Here is a 15,070-nt window from a genome sequence, read left to right as displayed (position 1 = left end):
CCCACCCCAGCCCAAAGCAGGGCAGGCTCCACTTAAGCACACACACATACACACAAGGCTTTTTTTCTAGGAAACATTTATTTCATTTTTCCCTCTCCAGAGACATGCCAAAAACAACAAAATTTTTGTGGATTCCAGAGAACAACACTGGGGAGTTTATTTTACAAAAAGCTGGTTTCTTTTTTCCTATCAGCAACTTTTAAGACAAAAAAATTAAATAAGACAGATTTGATCTGTAAAGATTCTTATAAAATTAAAAACAAGAATTCGTATGACACGTTGTCCCCCGTAGGGAACTCCCCACCCCAGGCGGCAGGACCCAGCAAAGGACACGGATGACAGGCTTGGGGCAGCAATGCCAGGCCAACAGGAGTGAGACCACCAAAGAATCAAGGCCCTGCTGCGGGATGGCTGCTGCCTGTTCCCCACAACACTGACGGGACAGAAGGGAGGGGACAGGGTGGGACCCTGGTGTGCAGGTGTCTGAGCCCAGCCAGGTGCAGCTGCCACGGCCACACCAGTTCTAGGGGGGATGGAAATGGCTTCCCTCTGCCAGGCAAAGGCCTTGGTTTTGCCAAGTAAACAGAGTTGGACTGAGGGGAGTGACTCAAGGGCCCCCCTCCCTGAGAAGCCCCCATAAAACTCATTAGGCACTGAGGCAGCAAAGACGTTCCGGCCAGGGGGGCACCAGTGCGGCCAGGGAAGACAGCAAGAGCCCTCACAGTAGGCTGCCAGCCCTGCCCGCCTGCTTGCAGTGGAAGGGAGGCCTCGCCGCCAGGGCCTGGCATTTGCATAGTTCAGACACTGGTCTGGCAACCTTGAGCCAGGAGATGCTGGGGGTCAAGTCAGCAGGCAAGGCTCGGAGCCAGCCTCGCCACCAGCCAGGGCCTGAGCAAGGACCTCCCAGTACTCCTGGAACACCTGAAACGCCCCCCACCCACCAAAGAGGCCACCTCACCCGCTTTGGCCTGCAGCACCAGACCAATCGAGGACCGGCTTTGCTTGCACAAAAGACAAACACACACACACCACAGAAGCCACAGACTGCCTGCGCTGCACAGCCACGAAAATGTACCACACCGGAAGCCGCGGTCGCCAGCTGGCCGCCGACACTTCCTTTTATTGCCGAGGAGTGGGTGGAACTCGAGCGCCGGTGGCCGCTGGCAGTGCACGGGCCCTGCAGCCGCACACTGCCCCTGGCCAGCAGAGAGGGAAAGCAGAGCCTGAAGCCCATTCCAGACACAGTGAAAAGTCACAGGACAGAACCGAAAGCACCCGCAGGCCACGGAGGGAGGCAAGCTGTGCCCGGACCAGCACCTGCACTCAGCTGAAGGGCGCAGGTGGTGAAGACTGAACTGCACACAGTCCCACCCAGTCACGCCTCAGCAAGCGCCAGCCCCACGGCAGCTCGTGCCTCTTCCTGTTCCCTCACCCCAAAGGGACACAGAAATCCCTCCCCCTGACAGCTCTCCTCCCCCCAGCTCAAAACCCCCTTTTCACATCTCTGCTGCTGCTGCTGCTGCTGGGAACAACCTGCTGTGCTGAATTCTGTCTGACGCGTGCACAGAAATCTCATTGAAAAAATTACAAACAGTACCATCCATACAAATATAGTGTTTTATCAAGAACATGTACAATTAAATGTGTCTTTTTCTAAACTTCCTGAGCCACTCCCAACCTTGCATCCTCTAAAAAATAATTTAGTTGTGAGAAAAGTGCTCTTGGAGATCCAGGGGTGCTCTCAGGCACTGCTGCTCCCGTGCCCGGACTGTCACCCGCAAGGCGCCCCCCAGCAGGCACAAGCAAGGATGGGGATGGAGGGCAGCCGAGTCCACCCCTGCTTCTGCTGCGGCTGTCCACGCAACTTGGGTGCGCTGCGGCCGCCGCCACCAGAACACGATCGGTTCACAGACGTCCTTGCAACGCGCAGCTTGCGCTGGTCCCAGAACGAATGCCCACTTGCCCAGCTCGTGACGCAGCAGGCAGTCGAGCTGCGAGGTCGACAGGAGGAGCCCAGGAACAGGGGCAGGCAGGAGACTCATAAGGACACACTCACTCCAAGGTGGCTTCTCCAGGGAGAGACGAAGAGGAGGTGCTCCGAGCCTCTCACACCCGCCCCCCCCACAGCAGCAGCTCCCCCAGGCCCACCCCGCAGGCCCTGCTCACAGTTCCTTCTTCTCCACAGCACTGGAGAAGATCTCAGCAAACTTGCGCAGTTGCTCGTTGGCGGTGTGGGATTCCTCCTGCAGCCTCTGGTTGTTCTGGCGCAGGTTCGCGACCTCCGCTTGCAGCACCACCTTGTCCTGCTTCTCCTGCAAGGCAAATGGGAGGTGGGAGGCCCATGAAGAAGAAGAAGGCTGAACACAAGACGGGGGGGGGGTTCGACACATCACTCAGAGCCCCCCCCCACAAAGCTGGTCTGCGGAGACAGGCTGAGCTGGACAGCCCCGTCATGATCTGACTTGGCACAGGGACACTCTCTCCAACCCCCTCCTTTGCAGACAGGGATGTGCTACCAAGTCAGACTGGGGTGACTGGAGAGGGGGCCATCTCTGCAGGTGGGACGCTGGCCTGGCACCTCCCCCAGCACCTCCCCAGCTCTTTGCAGTTGGTGTTTTTGCCCATCCTGTGACTGCTTCTCCCAATTATCTGAATCACTGAATTTTAATACAGCATTTTACTGTGCACACTGCACTGGGAGTGTCAGGCTGAACTACCCCCAAAATTACATATGTATAAATAAAAATGCGGGCCCACACAGGAAAATATGGGAAAAAATGAAGGGGTCTCATCCTCTCCCTTCAGGGTTCAAGCATTTTGGCTCCCCTCTCCCCCCACCCAAGCATCAAGGTTCTACCTCTGGGAGCCTTAGCAGGTGCACTTAAAGACACTTTTCAGCAGCATGGCACAGATCTTCCTCTGTAACACTGTACTGTGCAGGAGAAGATTCACCTGCCAGAATTCTCCCTGGGCAATGCAGAGCTGGCTTACCTTCTGCAGGTCACTGTGGAGTTGCTTGAGCATGGCTTCCAGCTGGTAGACTTTGCCAGTCAGGTCTGCAGGAGGCTCCTCGCTGCAAAGGGGGGACACACACACACACAGAGCATCATCATTGCTTCAACAGCTGCAGGGCTGCGCTCTGTCCTTGAGAAGGGAACCTCTGCTGGCTGCTAAGGAGCCACAGAACTGGGCCTTCTGGTCAAGGCCTGTGGCTAGATGCTGCTGAGCTGTGCAAGAACTTCTGAGGGAGGGGAGGAAACAACAATCCTGCAAGGCGTCCCCTTTGATGCAGTCGCTCAGTAAGCCAAAGTGAGGGCTGTCTGCACTCCAGAAGGGAACCCTCTGCCATCAGCCCATCTCTCCTCAGAGGCAAGGGGGCTCTGTGACTCATACCCAGCCTTTCACTCCCAAACCAGTTGGTGCTGTGGCCCAAAACCCGCACCAGGAGCACATGCACCAGAGGGGCACATGGCCCCCTCCCCAACACTGAGCAAATCCAATACACAAAAGTTGCAGCCTGCCCTGGAGGCAGCTCTGGCTATCCTGAGAGCCCCTCCCTTTCCATTCTCCCTACTCCAGGGCTTTCACTCTTCCCTGATTCCCCCTCTCCCCCCCCCGTGCCAGGTGCACCCCTCTCACCTCATGGTGGGTGTGGTACGGGGCGTCAGCTGCCTCTCCAGGCTCAGGTGCCCCAGGATGGGTGGCACCTCAGGGTTCAGCACAGAGTCGTTGAGGGAGAAGAGCGAGACGGCTCTCTGCACTGGGGAGAGGAGAGAGCGGGACTGGGCTGGGCAGGCTTCCTCCACTACAGAGGAGCCTCCCCTAACCAACAGGCAGACCAGCTGGCTGGCGGACACCAAGCTCCTTCCTGCCCCACCACAACCACACGCACCCTCGTGCATGCCAACCGGTCCAGCTGGCAGAACTGCTGGAGCCGTGAGTCACAGGCTCAGCTCCTCCTAGGTGCCCCAAGCCAGCAAAGCATTGCTGCCTGCCTGGCTGGTGGGGGCGGGGCAGGAACCAGCCCTGGCAGACTGGGAAGGACACACTGGCTTCTGCTGGAGGAGGAGACTGGGTGCCTGAAGTGATCCCTTCTGCCCACAAGGGAAGAGGCTGCCCAGGCACATCGGTGGGCATGCCTGGAAAACAGGAAAGAAGCCCAAGTCTTGTTTCTAGGGGCTGGGCGCTACGAGAAGAACTGGCCGCAGCAGAGATGCTTCTGTGAATGTGGAGTGGGCAGCCAGGGTCCAGGCAGGGATCCAGTGGGGCAGGGGCAGGGCTGTGCGGCCAAGGAGAGGAATTCAGCTGATCGCTGGGCAAGGCTAAAGGAGGCTGGGCAGAGCTGCCAGGCCTGATCTTCTGGCTCCTGTGCAGGATGAGGCCCTCCACCCAGGACACCTTCAACACTGCAAGGAGGAATCCTTGAGGAGCCCCTGCTCTTTCCAGAGAACTGGTGGGGTCCATTTAGCTCCAACCTCCCCCTTGCCCAGGGCTCTGCTGGCATTGCCCCCTACCCCACCCTCCTTTGAAGTAAAACAAAGACGGCTGAGAAATGTGAAGAAAGAATGTATGCCGCAGATCACCGGGGGGGGGGGGCAGGAGGAACACAAGAAATCCTCACCCCTGAGTACCCACAGGTGGCAGGACTCCGAGCACAGCTCGCCCGAAGGCCCCCCTGAAAACGTGCCCCACACTCCACCAGCTTCATCTCCCCCCACCAGTGCAAGACCTCCAAAGACCAAGTCACTTTTTCTCTGTCATGCTTTTCTATGGCAGCTACCAGCTTTGGGCCTTCAGGGTTCTGGGAATTCAGTCCAGCTGAAAGGTCCCCATCCTCCACTCTGCCCCCCTGAAATTCCACAGGGCTACAGTCTGTGCCAGCAAGGCCCTTGACTGAAAGGCCAACATCACACAGCCTTTGGTGAGCACCAGAAACCAGTCAGCAAGCTGACCTCTGGCTGTGACAGAAGACACACAGGAGCTGGACGCTGGCTTGCAGCTACCCATGTGCCAAGGGGGCGGCAAGCAGCAGCAAAAGCCTTGAAGACCTTGGTGGCAGAAAGGGCAGCACCACAAGCAGACGCCCTGCCCCCCCCCAAATGAAGCTGCCAGGGCTACCCAGGCGCTCTGGTGATGCTCTGCGGGCTCCTACCTTTCTGCAAGGCCCCCCTGTGCTGCAGCGCTGCTGTGCAGAGCTCAGATGCAGGCTGGCGCTGTATATGGGGGCACCCCTCTCCCTCCCTGGGCAGAGAGGCCACTCCTCCTTCCACAGCAAACTCCTGTGCTGGAGGATGGGCCGGCGTGGCACGGCTGGCAGGTTGGAACAGAGGCCTAGGAGGGCCCGCCTACCAGGGAGGCAGCTCATCCCTGTTGGGAGTAAGCCCTGCTAGGGCCAGCCGTGCCCTGACATGCGCCTGCTTCCCTGCCCTACTTTCAGTCAAGGGGGCGAGTCTCTCCCAGAGCAGCCAAGCAGAGCCACGCTCCTTGCTGAACACAGAAACCTGGTGGGGAGAGGAGGGGGGGAGCCTGCTGGAGAAAGAGACAAGATGGGCTCAAGCTGGGAAACGGGGTCACGGAAGCCCCCCAAGGGAGAAAAGCACATCTGGCCCATATGCTTTCTGGGCTGGAAAACACACACACACACACACACACACACTTCCTGTAGAACAGGAGTGAGTTGAAGAGGGAGCGTGAAGGTGGTGAGACAGAGCCCAGGGCACTGCAACAGCAGCTATCTGGGAAGGGACACCAAGTTGGTGGGGAGGGGCATCAGGGCAGAGCAGCAGCCAGAAGAGGACATGACAGCCTGACTACTGCTCAGGCACCAGCAGGACTGGGCTAAGCTGGGGGGCCCTGGGGAGGGTTTGCCCGAGAATGGCGAGCCCAAGACAAGCAGAAGCTCCTGAGCACACAGGGCCAGGCTGGGCTATGCTGAAAGGGGTCAAATCCTAGCTCTGTGCTGGAAGGACCAGAGCCCAGGCCAAGAAACGCCAGCTTCATCCGCTGTAGGGAGCTGCACGGGACACGGGTGCACCCACTTCTTCCCAAACCGCACTGCCTGTCCTTGCTCAGGCCTCAGCAAATAGCGTGCCCCATAGAGCCACTTACAGAAAGCAGGAGGCCCGATCCTGCCGGGCAAGCGCAAGGCACAGCCCACACACACAGGCCTGCTCTCCCACTCCTTGTTAAGAAAAAGAGGTGCCCACAACACAGTGGAGATTTAGGAACAGCATTTTGATCCCAACCTTCCAATGCGGGAACTTGAGGTCATCCAAGGGATTTGAGCGACAAGAGCAAGTCTGTGGTACTCACTGCCACAAGATGTGCTGAGGGCCACTGGCTTAACTTCCAAAGAGGACTGGACAAGAGGGTGGAGGAGGAGAAAGAGGGAGGGGTCCAGCAGTGGCTGCTAGTCATGGGTGGCAACACAGGAATTCACTTTCCCCAAGTGCCAGATGCTGGGGAGGTGACAACCGGAGAGTGCTGCTGGCTGCCGGGAGACCTCTTGCTGGCCTATGAGACACGGATCTACCTGGCCCAACCCAGCAGCTGGGCTCTGCCACTGTTCTGGCCGCAGAAGGCACCAGCACCCAGCCTCACCATTGGGCACGCCAGCCTGCGCAGCCAAGGGTATCAGTTCTGGCCCTTTCCCTCTTTGGACACGGCTGAGGTTTGCGTGCAAGAGAACCCGTAGCTCTGACCCACCTGGAGCCACACTGAGAGTTTCTAAGAGCTGGGCTCCCAGGGTCTACAGAGCTGGTGGGCCGACACATGCTGGGAGGGAGCTAGGAGAAGAGTCCCCCATGAGGCCCAGCAGAAGGAAGAGCACAGACCCAGCACTGACCCCAAAGGCTCACCAACGCCAGCTGGACATCAGCCGAAGGAGCAGGAAGATCCCAGAATTCCAGCACAGCCGCGGCCAAGGGAGAAGCAGGGCCTCCCTGCAAGCTCAACTTCAGAGGGAGAACCCCCAAAGTTGTTCCAGGGATCCTGCTGGATGAACCAAAGGTCTCTCCATGAAGCCCCGCTACCTCACAGGCAGTGATTCCGGCACCCAGAAGACCAGAGAAAGAGAATCTGAACCAACCACCACTGCGGGATCCAGCATTTCCATGTCTACCTCCCCTACCTTCATAAGCCTTTGCGGCATTGACCAGGCTGGACCACTCCAGGCCGGTGGCCGTGTCTGGAAGGGGCATCAGGCCGGGGTCGACCCGCCGCAGGGGCTTGTCCCGTGCATCACTCAACGAGAGTTCTGAGGCCGAGATGGGGGCTACAGAAAGCAACAACCATTGTGAGGAAAAAATCACACACCCTCCTGCGCATCAGAGGCCTCCCCCAACCCCAAAAGGTAGCCAGACTGAGACCCACAAACCAGGCCTCCAGGCTAGGGCTGCTGGATCAGGGCCTTTGTGAAGGACCCCCCGGAGCCTTCAGGGGAAGGCCAGGCCTGACTCCCTCACCCCCAACCCCTGCAAGTCCTCTACAGCTTCCTGTCCGCCCGCCCGCCTCCCCTGGCAGAAGCCCACTCACCCTTCTCTGAGAGGCTTCCGTTGCTGGGGGGTGGGTGCTGTTTCCGCACTGGCAGTGTGCTGGAGGAGGGATAAGTACTGGTGAAGAGGACGTCATTGGGCAGCACCTGCTCGAAGGCGTAGGCGTGGCCATGGCTGCGCTCACGCCGCCCGCTGCACAGACTCTCGTCCGACAGTGTCCGCTGGAGCGTCTTCTGGGGGGACTAAGAGTGGGAGGACACCAAGTCAGCAGGCCTGGATGTTGACTAGCTGGTTACCCCAGAGGCTCACCAGCCCAACGTGGTGGAGGGCCCCCCCAGCAGCACTGAGAGATACATGTCCCCTCCTCACTAGACCAGCCCCACTCAGGCTGTAGGCAGCCTGGGGAGTCGGACCAGGACACCACCCTCAGCTGAAAGCCCAGGAAGTGGGGCTGGATTTGGGTCCCTCAAAGCTGACACAGCACGACAAGCAGGAGGTTGGCCTGCCTGCGCTCAGCACTGGAGTGAGGAGAGCTGCACCCTGTTGTCTAGGCCAGATTAGCTGCTAGAGCAAGGACAAGGATGGGGGCCGGCTCTTTCTCCCCAGCTCACCAGGTCCCTCTCCGGCTCAGCAGTGCTGCTGCTGTCCATGATAATCAGTTTCTTCAGGTCATCCTCGATGGTGGACTTGTAGGTCTTACGTGGGGAGCGGAGGTCACGCAGTGATGCCCTCAGCCGGGGCTGCCCAAAGACGTTCTTTGTGCTCATGTCAACTTGTCTGGGGGAGGGACAACAAGACAGCGTCAGCAAGCCCCAGGATCTCCACCTGCCCTTGGGGCACCGAAAGAACAGCTGACAGACTGTGGCTTGGCACTCCCAAGCCCCTTCCTGCTGCAGCAGCAGGCCCCCTGCCACAAGACACACGTGCTCTCCCCAAACTGAGTGGGCTGGTCTCCCCCCATTTTACACGTCAGAGGTAGCGAGCTGGGTCAGGGCCAAGCTCTGAATGGCCACTCTTGTCGCATGTTTGGCTGGCGCCCCCCTCCCCACGACAGAAGTGAGCATCGCTGATGTATAAAAGGAGCCAAACCCTTTCCCCTTTGCTCTGCTTTCGTGTGTTAATTCGATTAGTTTTTTTTTAAGAAAGCCAGTGAGCCGCCTTAACTCCTTGCTGAAAAAGGTTGGACATAAATATTTAACACAACTAACGATACACGTGCTGTGTAAAAATTTTGCCCCTTCCAAAGAGTTTCCCTGGCCCTGCTGGGACTCTGCTTCCACGAGGCCTGATCTAGCAGCATCCAAAGCCTCTGCCACTGAGTCCAGACCCCCTGCTCCACATGGCTCAAGGCAGACGGCTGGCAGCAGCGGATAGTGCCCAGGCAAAGGCTGGTTGGGGGCGTGTGTGCCGCCACCTCCTGCCACAGGTGATCCCGCAACTCCACTGACAGGTAGGCCCAACTCACCCCTTTGTGCATCCCTGCTGGAGGCAACCAGGCAGGCATTCCTCTGACCCCACTTGCTGGCTGCCAGCCCAGCTGTTCTGGGTTCTAGGCTGAGTGTCCACTTGGGTCATTCCACCTCCCTCCCACCCAGCCCCCCGTCACTCCAGAGCAGGAATCTGAACACAACATTGGACCACTGAACCAGAGAAAGCCACTTTCCCCAACCAAGCTCCACTCAAGCTGGAGGTTGCAACAGAACTGGGGACCTGACTGCCACCAAGCAACGGCCCTGTGGGAGCCAGGGGAGTTTGGCTGAACCAGAGCCTCCTCAGGAGACGAATGTGCTCCTGACCAAAGGAGCGGCCAGCCTGGGGCCACTCCCCCCTGCTGCCAGAAGCACAGGCGTCGCAGGGACCCTCCCCCAGGCAGTGTGTCCCGCTGCCACCCCTTGCTCACTCACTCACTTCTTTGGGTCCGTGAAGGTGACTGGCCTGGCAGGCGGGTCCTCACTTCGCTTCCACCCCACTGGTAAGTGCTTGTTCCTACTGCCCTGCTTGGAGAAGAAGGACTTGGGCACAGAGGCTGAAAGCGGGAAAGAGCTGGGCTGAGGGCTCTGTGGGGTCCGGGAGGCGTCTGCCGCAGGAGGCGTTTTGTAGAGCTGGGCTGGGTATGTGGTTCTGGAGTTGCTGTGGCTGGCAAGTGGGCAGGAAGACCGAGAGAGATCAGTGCCCTCCACGGGGCTGCCCAGCACTGCCGCAGTCCACCTTCCCTGAGGCCCATGTGAGGGCCTTTCCCCCTGGCCAAGGGTCATGCTCCAGGCCTGGGCAATTGCAGGAGGCAGCCACCAGAGGGCACCCAGGATTGCGGATCCTCCCAAGAGCTCTGTCGCCCTCCCAGGTGCCAGGGAAAGAAGGCAAGACGCCCCCGAGCAGAACTCAAACCAACCTGGGCTGCTTGCACTGTTCGCTGCTGCTGCTGCTGTTGCTGCTGCCCCCCCTGGCAGGCATGCTGACCCCACCAGCCCCAAAGGGGGCCTTGGACCTGTAGCCCCAGTTCTGCCTGCTGCAGCCCACCGCAGGTGACGGCTCTCTTCTCTTGCCGCTGCTGCCCTCGTGCAAAGTGGGGCCATGGGGGGGTGACAGCTTGGGTGGCTGCTTGTCCCTCCGGGAGGGCTTGATGCTGGTGGCATCGATGCCGCTGTCACTGGAGCCCCCCCGGGCCAGGGGGTCCAGGTCTGCCTCGACGAGGTCAGGGGTTTCAAACCAGCGCTCGTCACTGTGGCTGCTCGAAGCGTTGCTGGACAGGGTATTGCTGCTGGAGTGGCTGCTGGAGTACTGCCCCTCACCCTGCAGGGAAGACGGGGCAGCTGAAGCCAGGCAGGGCGACCTACGTAGACCAAGCCTGCCAATGGCTGTGTTCAGGGTACAGAGGGCTGCTGCGGCATTCACACCCTGCTTGGGGCTTCTTGGGGGCCACTAGATGGGCCCCGACACCCCTTGCCTGGCTCAGCAGAGCTCATCTTCCAAAGCCCGGGACTAGCAGGAGCCCCACTCACCTTGGAGGGTCGGTGGGGAGACTCCTTGCCCATCAGTTCCTGCCTACTTGGTCGCTGCTTGCTCCCACCACTCCCAGAAGTCCCCGAGATTCTGGGCTGCACTGGCACGTGCCAGAGGGGCTCTGCAAAACAGGGCAATCGTCAGCAGGTCACTGCAAAGGCACCCTTTGATACAGGACAGCTTCCAGGGCAGGAGCTCAAAGGCAGGCAGAAACAGTGACACGGATTGCTGGCCCAGGTGCTCCTAAAAGGAGGATTCGCACTGCGGCAAGAGCCACGGGCAAAAGTGTGTCCCAGAAAGGAACAGGCTGGAAAAGGCTCCACCTGCAAGCTGCTAAGCCTCAGCACCTCAAAGGGCAGCGGCTCAGTGGCAGAGAACCAAGTTGGCATTCGGAAGGTCCCTGGTCCCCAGCAGCCCCTCCAGCCATGAGGCCCAGCAAGAGGGAGCAGGAAGCCACCAATGCTCCAAACAGGCAGGACTGGGCTCAAGGGAGCACTGGTCCAGCTCCCATAAGCCAGCTTCATGCATTCAAAGTAAGCCTGGCAGACGCCCAAATATGCTGAGAGGAAGCTGCATTGTGCAGGCTGAGACAGGCTGCTGCTCTTGCCCAGACCCTCAACACCCAGGAGACGGGGAAGAGTGGGCAGCACCCAAGCACCACATCCATTCAGACCTCACTAGGAGGCCAGCGCTGGGCTGTAGTACATTCAAGCTTCGCGACTCCGGTGGGAAGGGTAGAAACCCAGTGCCCCAAATCGAGCCTCCTGACACTGGACCAAGGAGAGGCCCCTGCCTTGGCCCCTCCTGCAGAACCTCTGCTGCGACTTCTGCAGCACGCAGAGCCCCTCCTCCTGCCCCTGCTCTTTCAAGGCCGCCAGGGTTTCCAGCACTCAAGCGAGAGCCATGCTCTTCGCCCCAGTGTGGTGCCAAAGTCCTGGAAGTCGCATCCTTCTCCCTGGCAGGGTCGTGACATGGGAGGGCTCCTTGCTGCTCTTGCCCTGGCAGTGGCAGGAGGGTCCAGGGCCAAGCCTAGCCTGGTCCCCTCTGAATGCAGACAGGCCGCCCCGCCTTCCTCACCTACGGAGCCCAGGGTCCCAGGCCTTGGTCCTATTAAATCAAGTAGGCTGAACTGTTTGCCAGGTGCAGAGAACTAGAAGAACTCCCACGAGTTGCACACAGAGGGACCCCCTCGCCTCACTGGAACACGCAAGAACGGTAGAGGCCTAGAGCCACCCCGCGAGCAAGCTCCTGCCCAGGAAGCGCACAAGGTTGCCATGGGGAAAACTCAGTCCAGCCATTCCCACAGCCTGCCTGCCCAGGCCCCCCCCCCCATTCCTTACCAGGCTTTGGCCTCTCCATGGTGCTGTCTTGACTGGGTGGCCCTGTAGAGGAGGAGTCTCCGTTGGAGGTCACCTCGTGGCTGTACAGTGGGTCAAACGGCACCAGAGGCCTCTGGGAGGCTGTGTGACTGAAAAGAGAGCCCAGCAGGGCGAGTGTGACTGCTGAGACAGTGGGGAAAGCAGCCAGCCAGCCAGCCAGCCAGGCTTCACTGCTCATTAGCAGGTTTTAAAAATACCAAGTGGGAGAAGGGGGGGTGAGCAGGGAGAGCGAAAGGAGCAAACAACACCCTTGTTCAGCCCTGCCTCTGTGCCCAGGCAACGAGCTGAAGGGGGTGGCGCTGAGGGGGTACAGCTGGCTCCACCCCAGCAGCCTGCACCCCCCCAACAAGGAGCAAAGGCTCTTTAGAAGTAGGACTGAGGCACGATGGGCCAGAGTTGGGGGAGGCGCCTCCCAGGTGGCCAGAAGCATCCTGCAGTATCCTGGCATCACAGACAGGTCTCCAGAAGGCTGCTGGCTCTGCCTCCAGGGCAGGGAAGCTGCCACCCCGTCCAACTGAGACAGAAAGCGGATAAAGGCCCCCACAGCACCAGGGGAAGAGCTGGGCCTTCTCCTGTACCTGGAGAGAGAAACACTGGCCCTTGTGGGGCTTCCTCTCCATTTTTTAGGTGCAACCCTGGGGCACTGCAACAGACTTTCCACAGAGAGGGGACGAGAAGCAGAGGGAGGGTGGCTCTGGGCCAAAGGGGCACCCCCTAGCACCCCTGAGGATACAGCCAGTGCCCCTCTAAGGGCTTCCGGGGCATCTGGCCTGAACAGTGTCCAGTCCAGCCAAGCACCACGGCCACACAAGAAGCGGCAGTGCTGGCCACAGGGGAGAAGCATGGAGGGGTGCTCTGTGGAGAGCTCCTCTCGGAACATGCTGAAGGGACGCCTGGTGCCCCACTCCTGTCTTGGGCTCATCCAGCTCAGCACCTGGTCTTTCTGGCTCCACCAGGAAAGGGAGGGGAGCAGCCACTGGGCACGCCCATCCTCCCTGTGCCCAGCTGTGTCCGAGGATCCAGCAGTGCTACAGGGCCCCCACCCCTTCTGGCCTCCAGTCAGAACTGGGCAACCCAAGAACAGGCAAGGTTTTGGACAAGCAAGAGGTGACTTCGGAAGCCACAGCTGACACCTTCTTCTTCGTCTGTCCACACCCACTAGGCCTGTGCAGGGATGGCACCCCTTCCCGCCAGATGCCAGCCCCTCCCAGCCCCAAGGCCATTCAGGACAGCTTGGGGACTTCCAAGCTGGCCTCTGCTGCCCACCTGGAGGTTTTTGCAGCTGCCATTGAGAGCCACAGCTGGAGTCCCCCAAACTGGGACTGAGATACATTCTATTCTACACGGGGTGCAGCACACTGAGCAATCCCCCCAGCCCCCAATCCTCTGGGTACACATGCCTCACCCCCGCATAGATGACTAGCTTCCCCATGCCTCGAGGTGCCCCTCCCTTTTCATTCCCCCTCACCCCCCAACATGGCTCCTACCGGCCACAGGTTGTCCCTGAGGAGCTGGGGATGGAGAAACTGGACGAGGGTTGGCGGTAGGCTTGCAACCTCTCTGCTCCAGGTTGGGAGGATGACGTGGCACGGGGGGTTTCCGGGAAGCTCACTGGCCTGGGACACACAAGAGAGAGGGGGAGAGTGCACAAGACGCAAAGGGAAGAAAGGTCTCTGTGCTCTTTGGCTGCCCCCAGCACCCAAGCAGTTAGCCATGCAGAGCCAGCAGCACTCCTGAAGCCAAGACCTGCACACACGCCTCTTGCAGCACCCGTGTTCCAGAGACAATGCAGCAAGGAAGCCACGGGAAAGGGATGCACTGGTGGCGGCCAACAGGGTACCCAGGCCACATCAGGAGTGAACATGGCCCGGCCAGACAGCAGGGAGCGCCTCAGCGTCCTCAAAAGACAGATCCAGAGACTGGCCTTTTGGCAGGATGCAGGCACATCTGGTCCTCCTCAGACCTCACCTTTTGCTGTGTGGCAGCTGTGCCTCTCGGTAGGGAGCCAAGGTGCTGGGTTTTGAGGTCCGTGTGAGGGACTGGGACTGGCTGTGGATGGGGGGTGGTTGCTCCGCCCACTTGCAGGCTGCCCCACTCCACTGCCAGGCTGAGTTGCTGCGATAGGGGGGGCGATAGCCTACCGCCTGGCTCTCCGGCTCCATCCTGGGCTCCAGGGTGCTCACTTTGAAGGACTCAGCCCAGCCCCTGCAGAGGAGAGAGACAGATGAGGCAGCACATCAGGGGCCCTGGATGTTGGGGGGGGGCCTGCACTCAGCACCAAGAGTCTTCCTCCAATTGGAGAAGGAGTGGTGGTGGTGGGGGAGGCTAGCTTTTGGAGTGCAACTGAACAACACCCCCTGGCCCCCAATCCTCCACCTCCAGTCCAGCCAACCCTTCTCAGGGCAACCAGAACAGAAGAGCATGTTGGAAGCAACCTCCTCAGCCCACCAAGCACACTGCCATTCTCCTGCCCCTTGCACACTGACCCCGCCCCCAATGAGACCAGACTGTGGGTTGCCTCTCTAAAGGCACCAGGCCCTGCAGCTTGACTGGAAACCAGTATCCCCCAGCTCTCTTGGGCTATCTGGAGTGCAGAACATCAACCACCACTCACGCCCCAAACCAGAACTTCCAGCCATGCCGGAGCTAGCTCTTGGTTCGGGGGACTGGCTCCAAGTGGAGAAGATGCCCCTGCCTGGCGGTGGGCTTCCCTGTGCCTTCGCTGAGCCTCTGCTTCATGCCCTTAGTTGTTTCACTCCGCCTGTGTGGACTGAAAAGTCTCTTCCTTTGCCGCTGCTGCAGTTCAGCACTGGGAGGATGAAGTCCCCGAGTACCCAGCCAGGCCCTCGCAGGAAGCCGCCCTGCAGGAGCCTCTGTGCTGAACCTCCTCCCAGCACCCCACCAGTGCCCCCTCCACTCCCTACTCACCATGCCTCCTCTACCTGCCTCTGCTGGGGGAAGCTGCCCCCATCTCCTTGGCTCCCGGAGCTGAGATGGCAGCGCACAACTCCAGCGTTTACTCAGCCACTGAGCAGCTGGCACATGATCCAACCCCGGCAATTTGGTGTGGCGCACTGGGAGGGAGAAACTGTAGGCAAGCCGCCCCAGTGCCTCAACTTGCTCTCCAAACCACACCTGGCACAGACAGGAAGCCGGGGAGGCCAAGCACCCAGCTGGGGCTAGGGAGAAGTGTGCTTA

General features: G+C 59.8%; 1 protein-coding gene across 1 annotated transcript in view; it reads right to left on the bottom strand.

Moving 5' to 3' along the window:
- Positions 1-2,162: 2,162 nt before the first annotated feature.
- The window catches only part of SIPA1L3 (signal induced proliferation associated 1 like 3), a 47,066-nt gene continuing 34,158 nt past the window's right edge, over positions 2,163-15,070 (bottom strand). The window contains exons 10-21 of the mRNA XM_066638481.1: positions 13,841-14,077; positions 13,360-13,488; positions 11,834-11,961; positions 10,493-10,614; positions 9,883-10,283; positions 9,402-9,629; positions 8,105-8,270; positions 7,534-7,735; positions 7,130-7,273; positions 3,640-3,760; positions 2,992-3,073; positions 2,163-2,312 (exon numbers count right to left, since the gene is read on the bottom strand). Of these exons, the coding sequence (XP_066494578.1) occupies positions 2,163-2,312; positions 2,992-3,073; positions 3,640-3,760; positions 7,130-7,273; positions 7,534-7,735; positions 8,105-8,270; positions 9,402-9,629; positions 9,883-10,283; positions 10,493-10,614; positions 11,834-11,961; positions 13,360-13,488; positions 13,841-14,077 (2,110 nt within the window). The remainder of the gene's footprint in view (positions 2,313-2,991; positions 3,074-3,639; positions 3,761-7,129; positions 7,274-7,533; positions 7,736-8,104; positions 8,271-9,401; positions 9,630-9,882; positions 10,284-10,492; positions 10,615-11,833; positions 11,962-13,359; positions 13,489-13,840; positions 14,078-15,070) is intronic.

The sequence above is a fragment of the Tiliqua scincoides genome, chromosome 10 (genome assembly GCF_035046505.1).
Source record: "Tiliqua scincoides isolate rTilSci1 chromosome 10, rTilSci1.hap2, whole genome shotgun sequence".
NCBI lineage: Eukaryota > Metazoa > Chordata > Lepidosauria > Squamata > Scincidae > Tiliqua > Tiliqua scincoides.
Note: the sequence above shows the minus strand (reverse complement) of the source record. Positions and strands in the feature narration are given on the sequence as shown.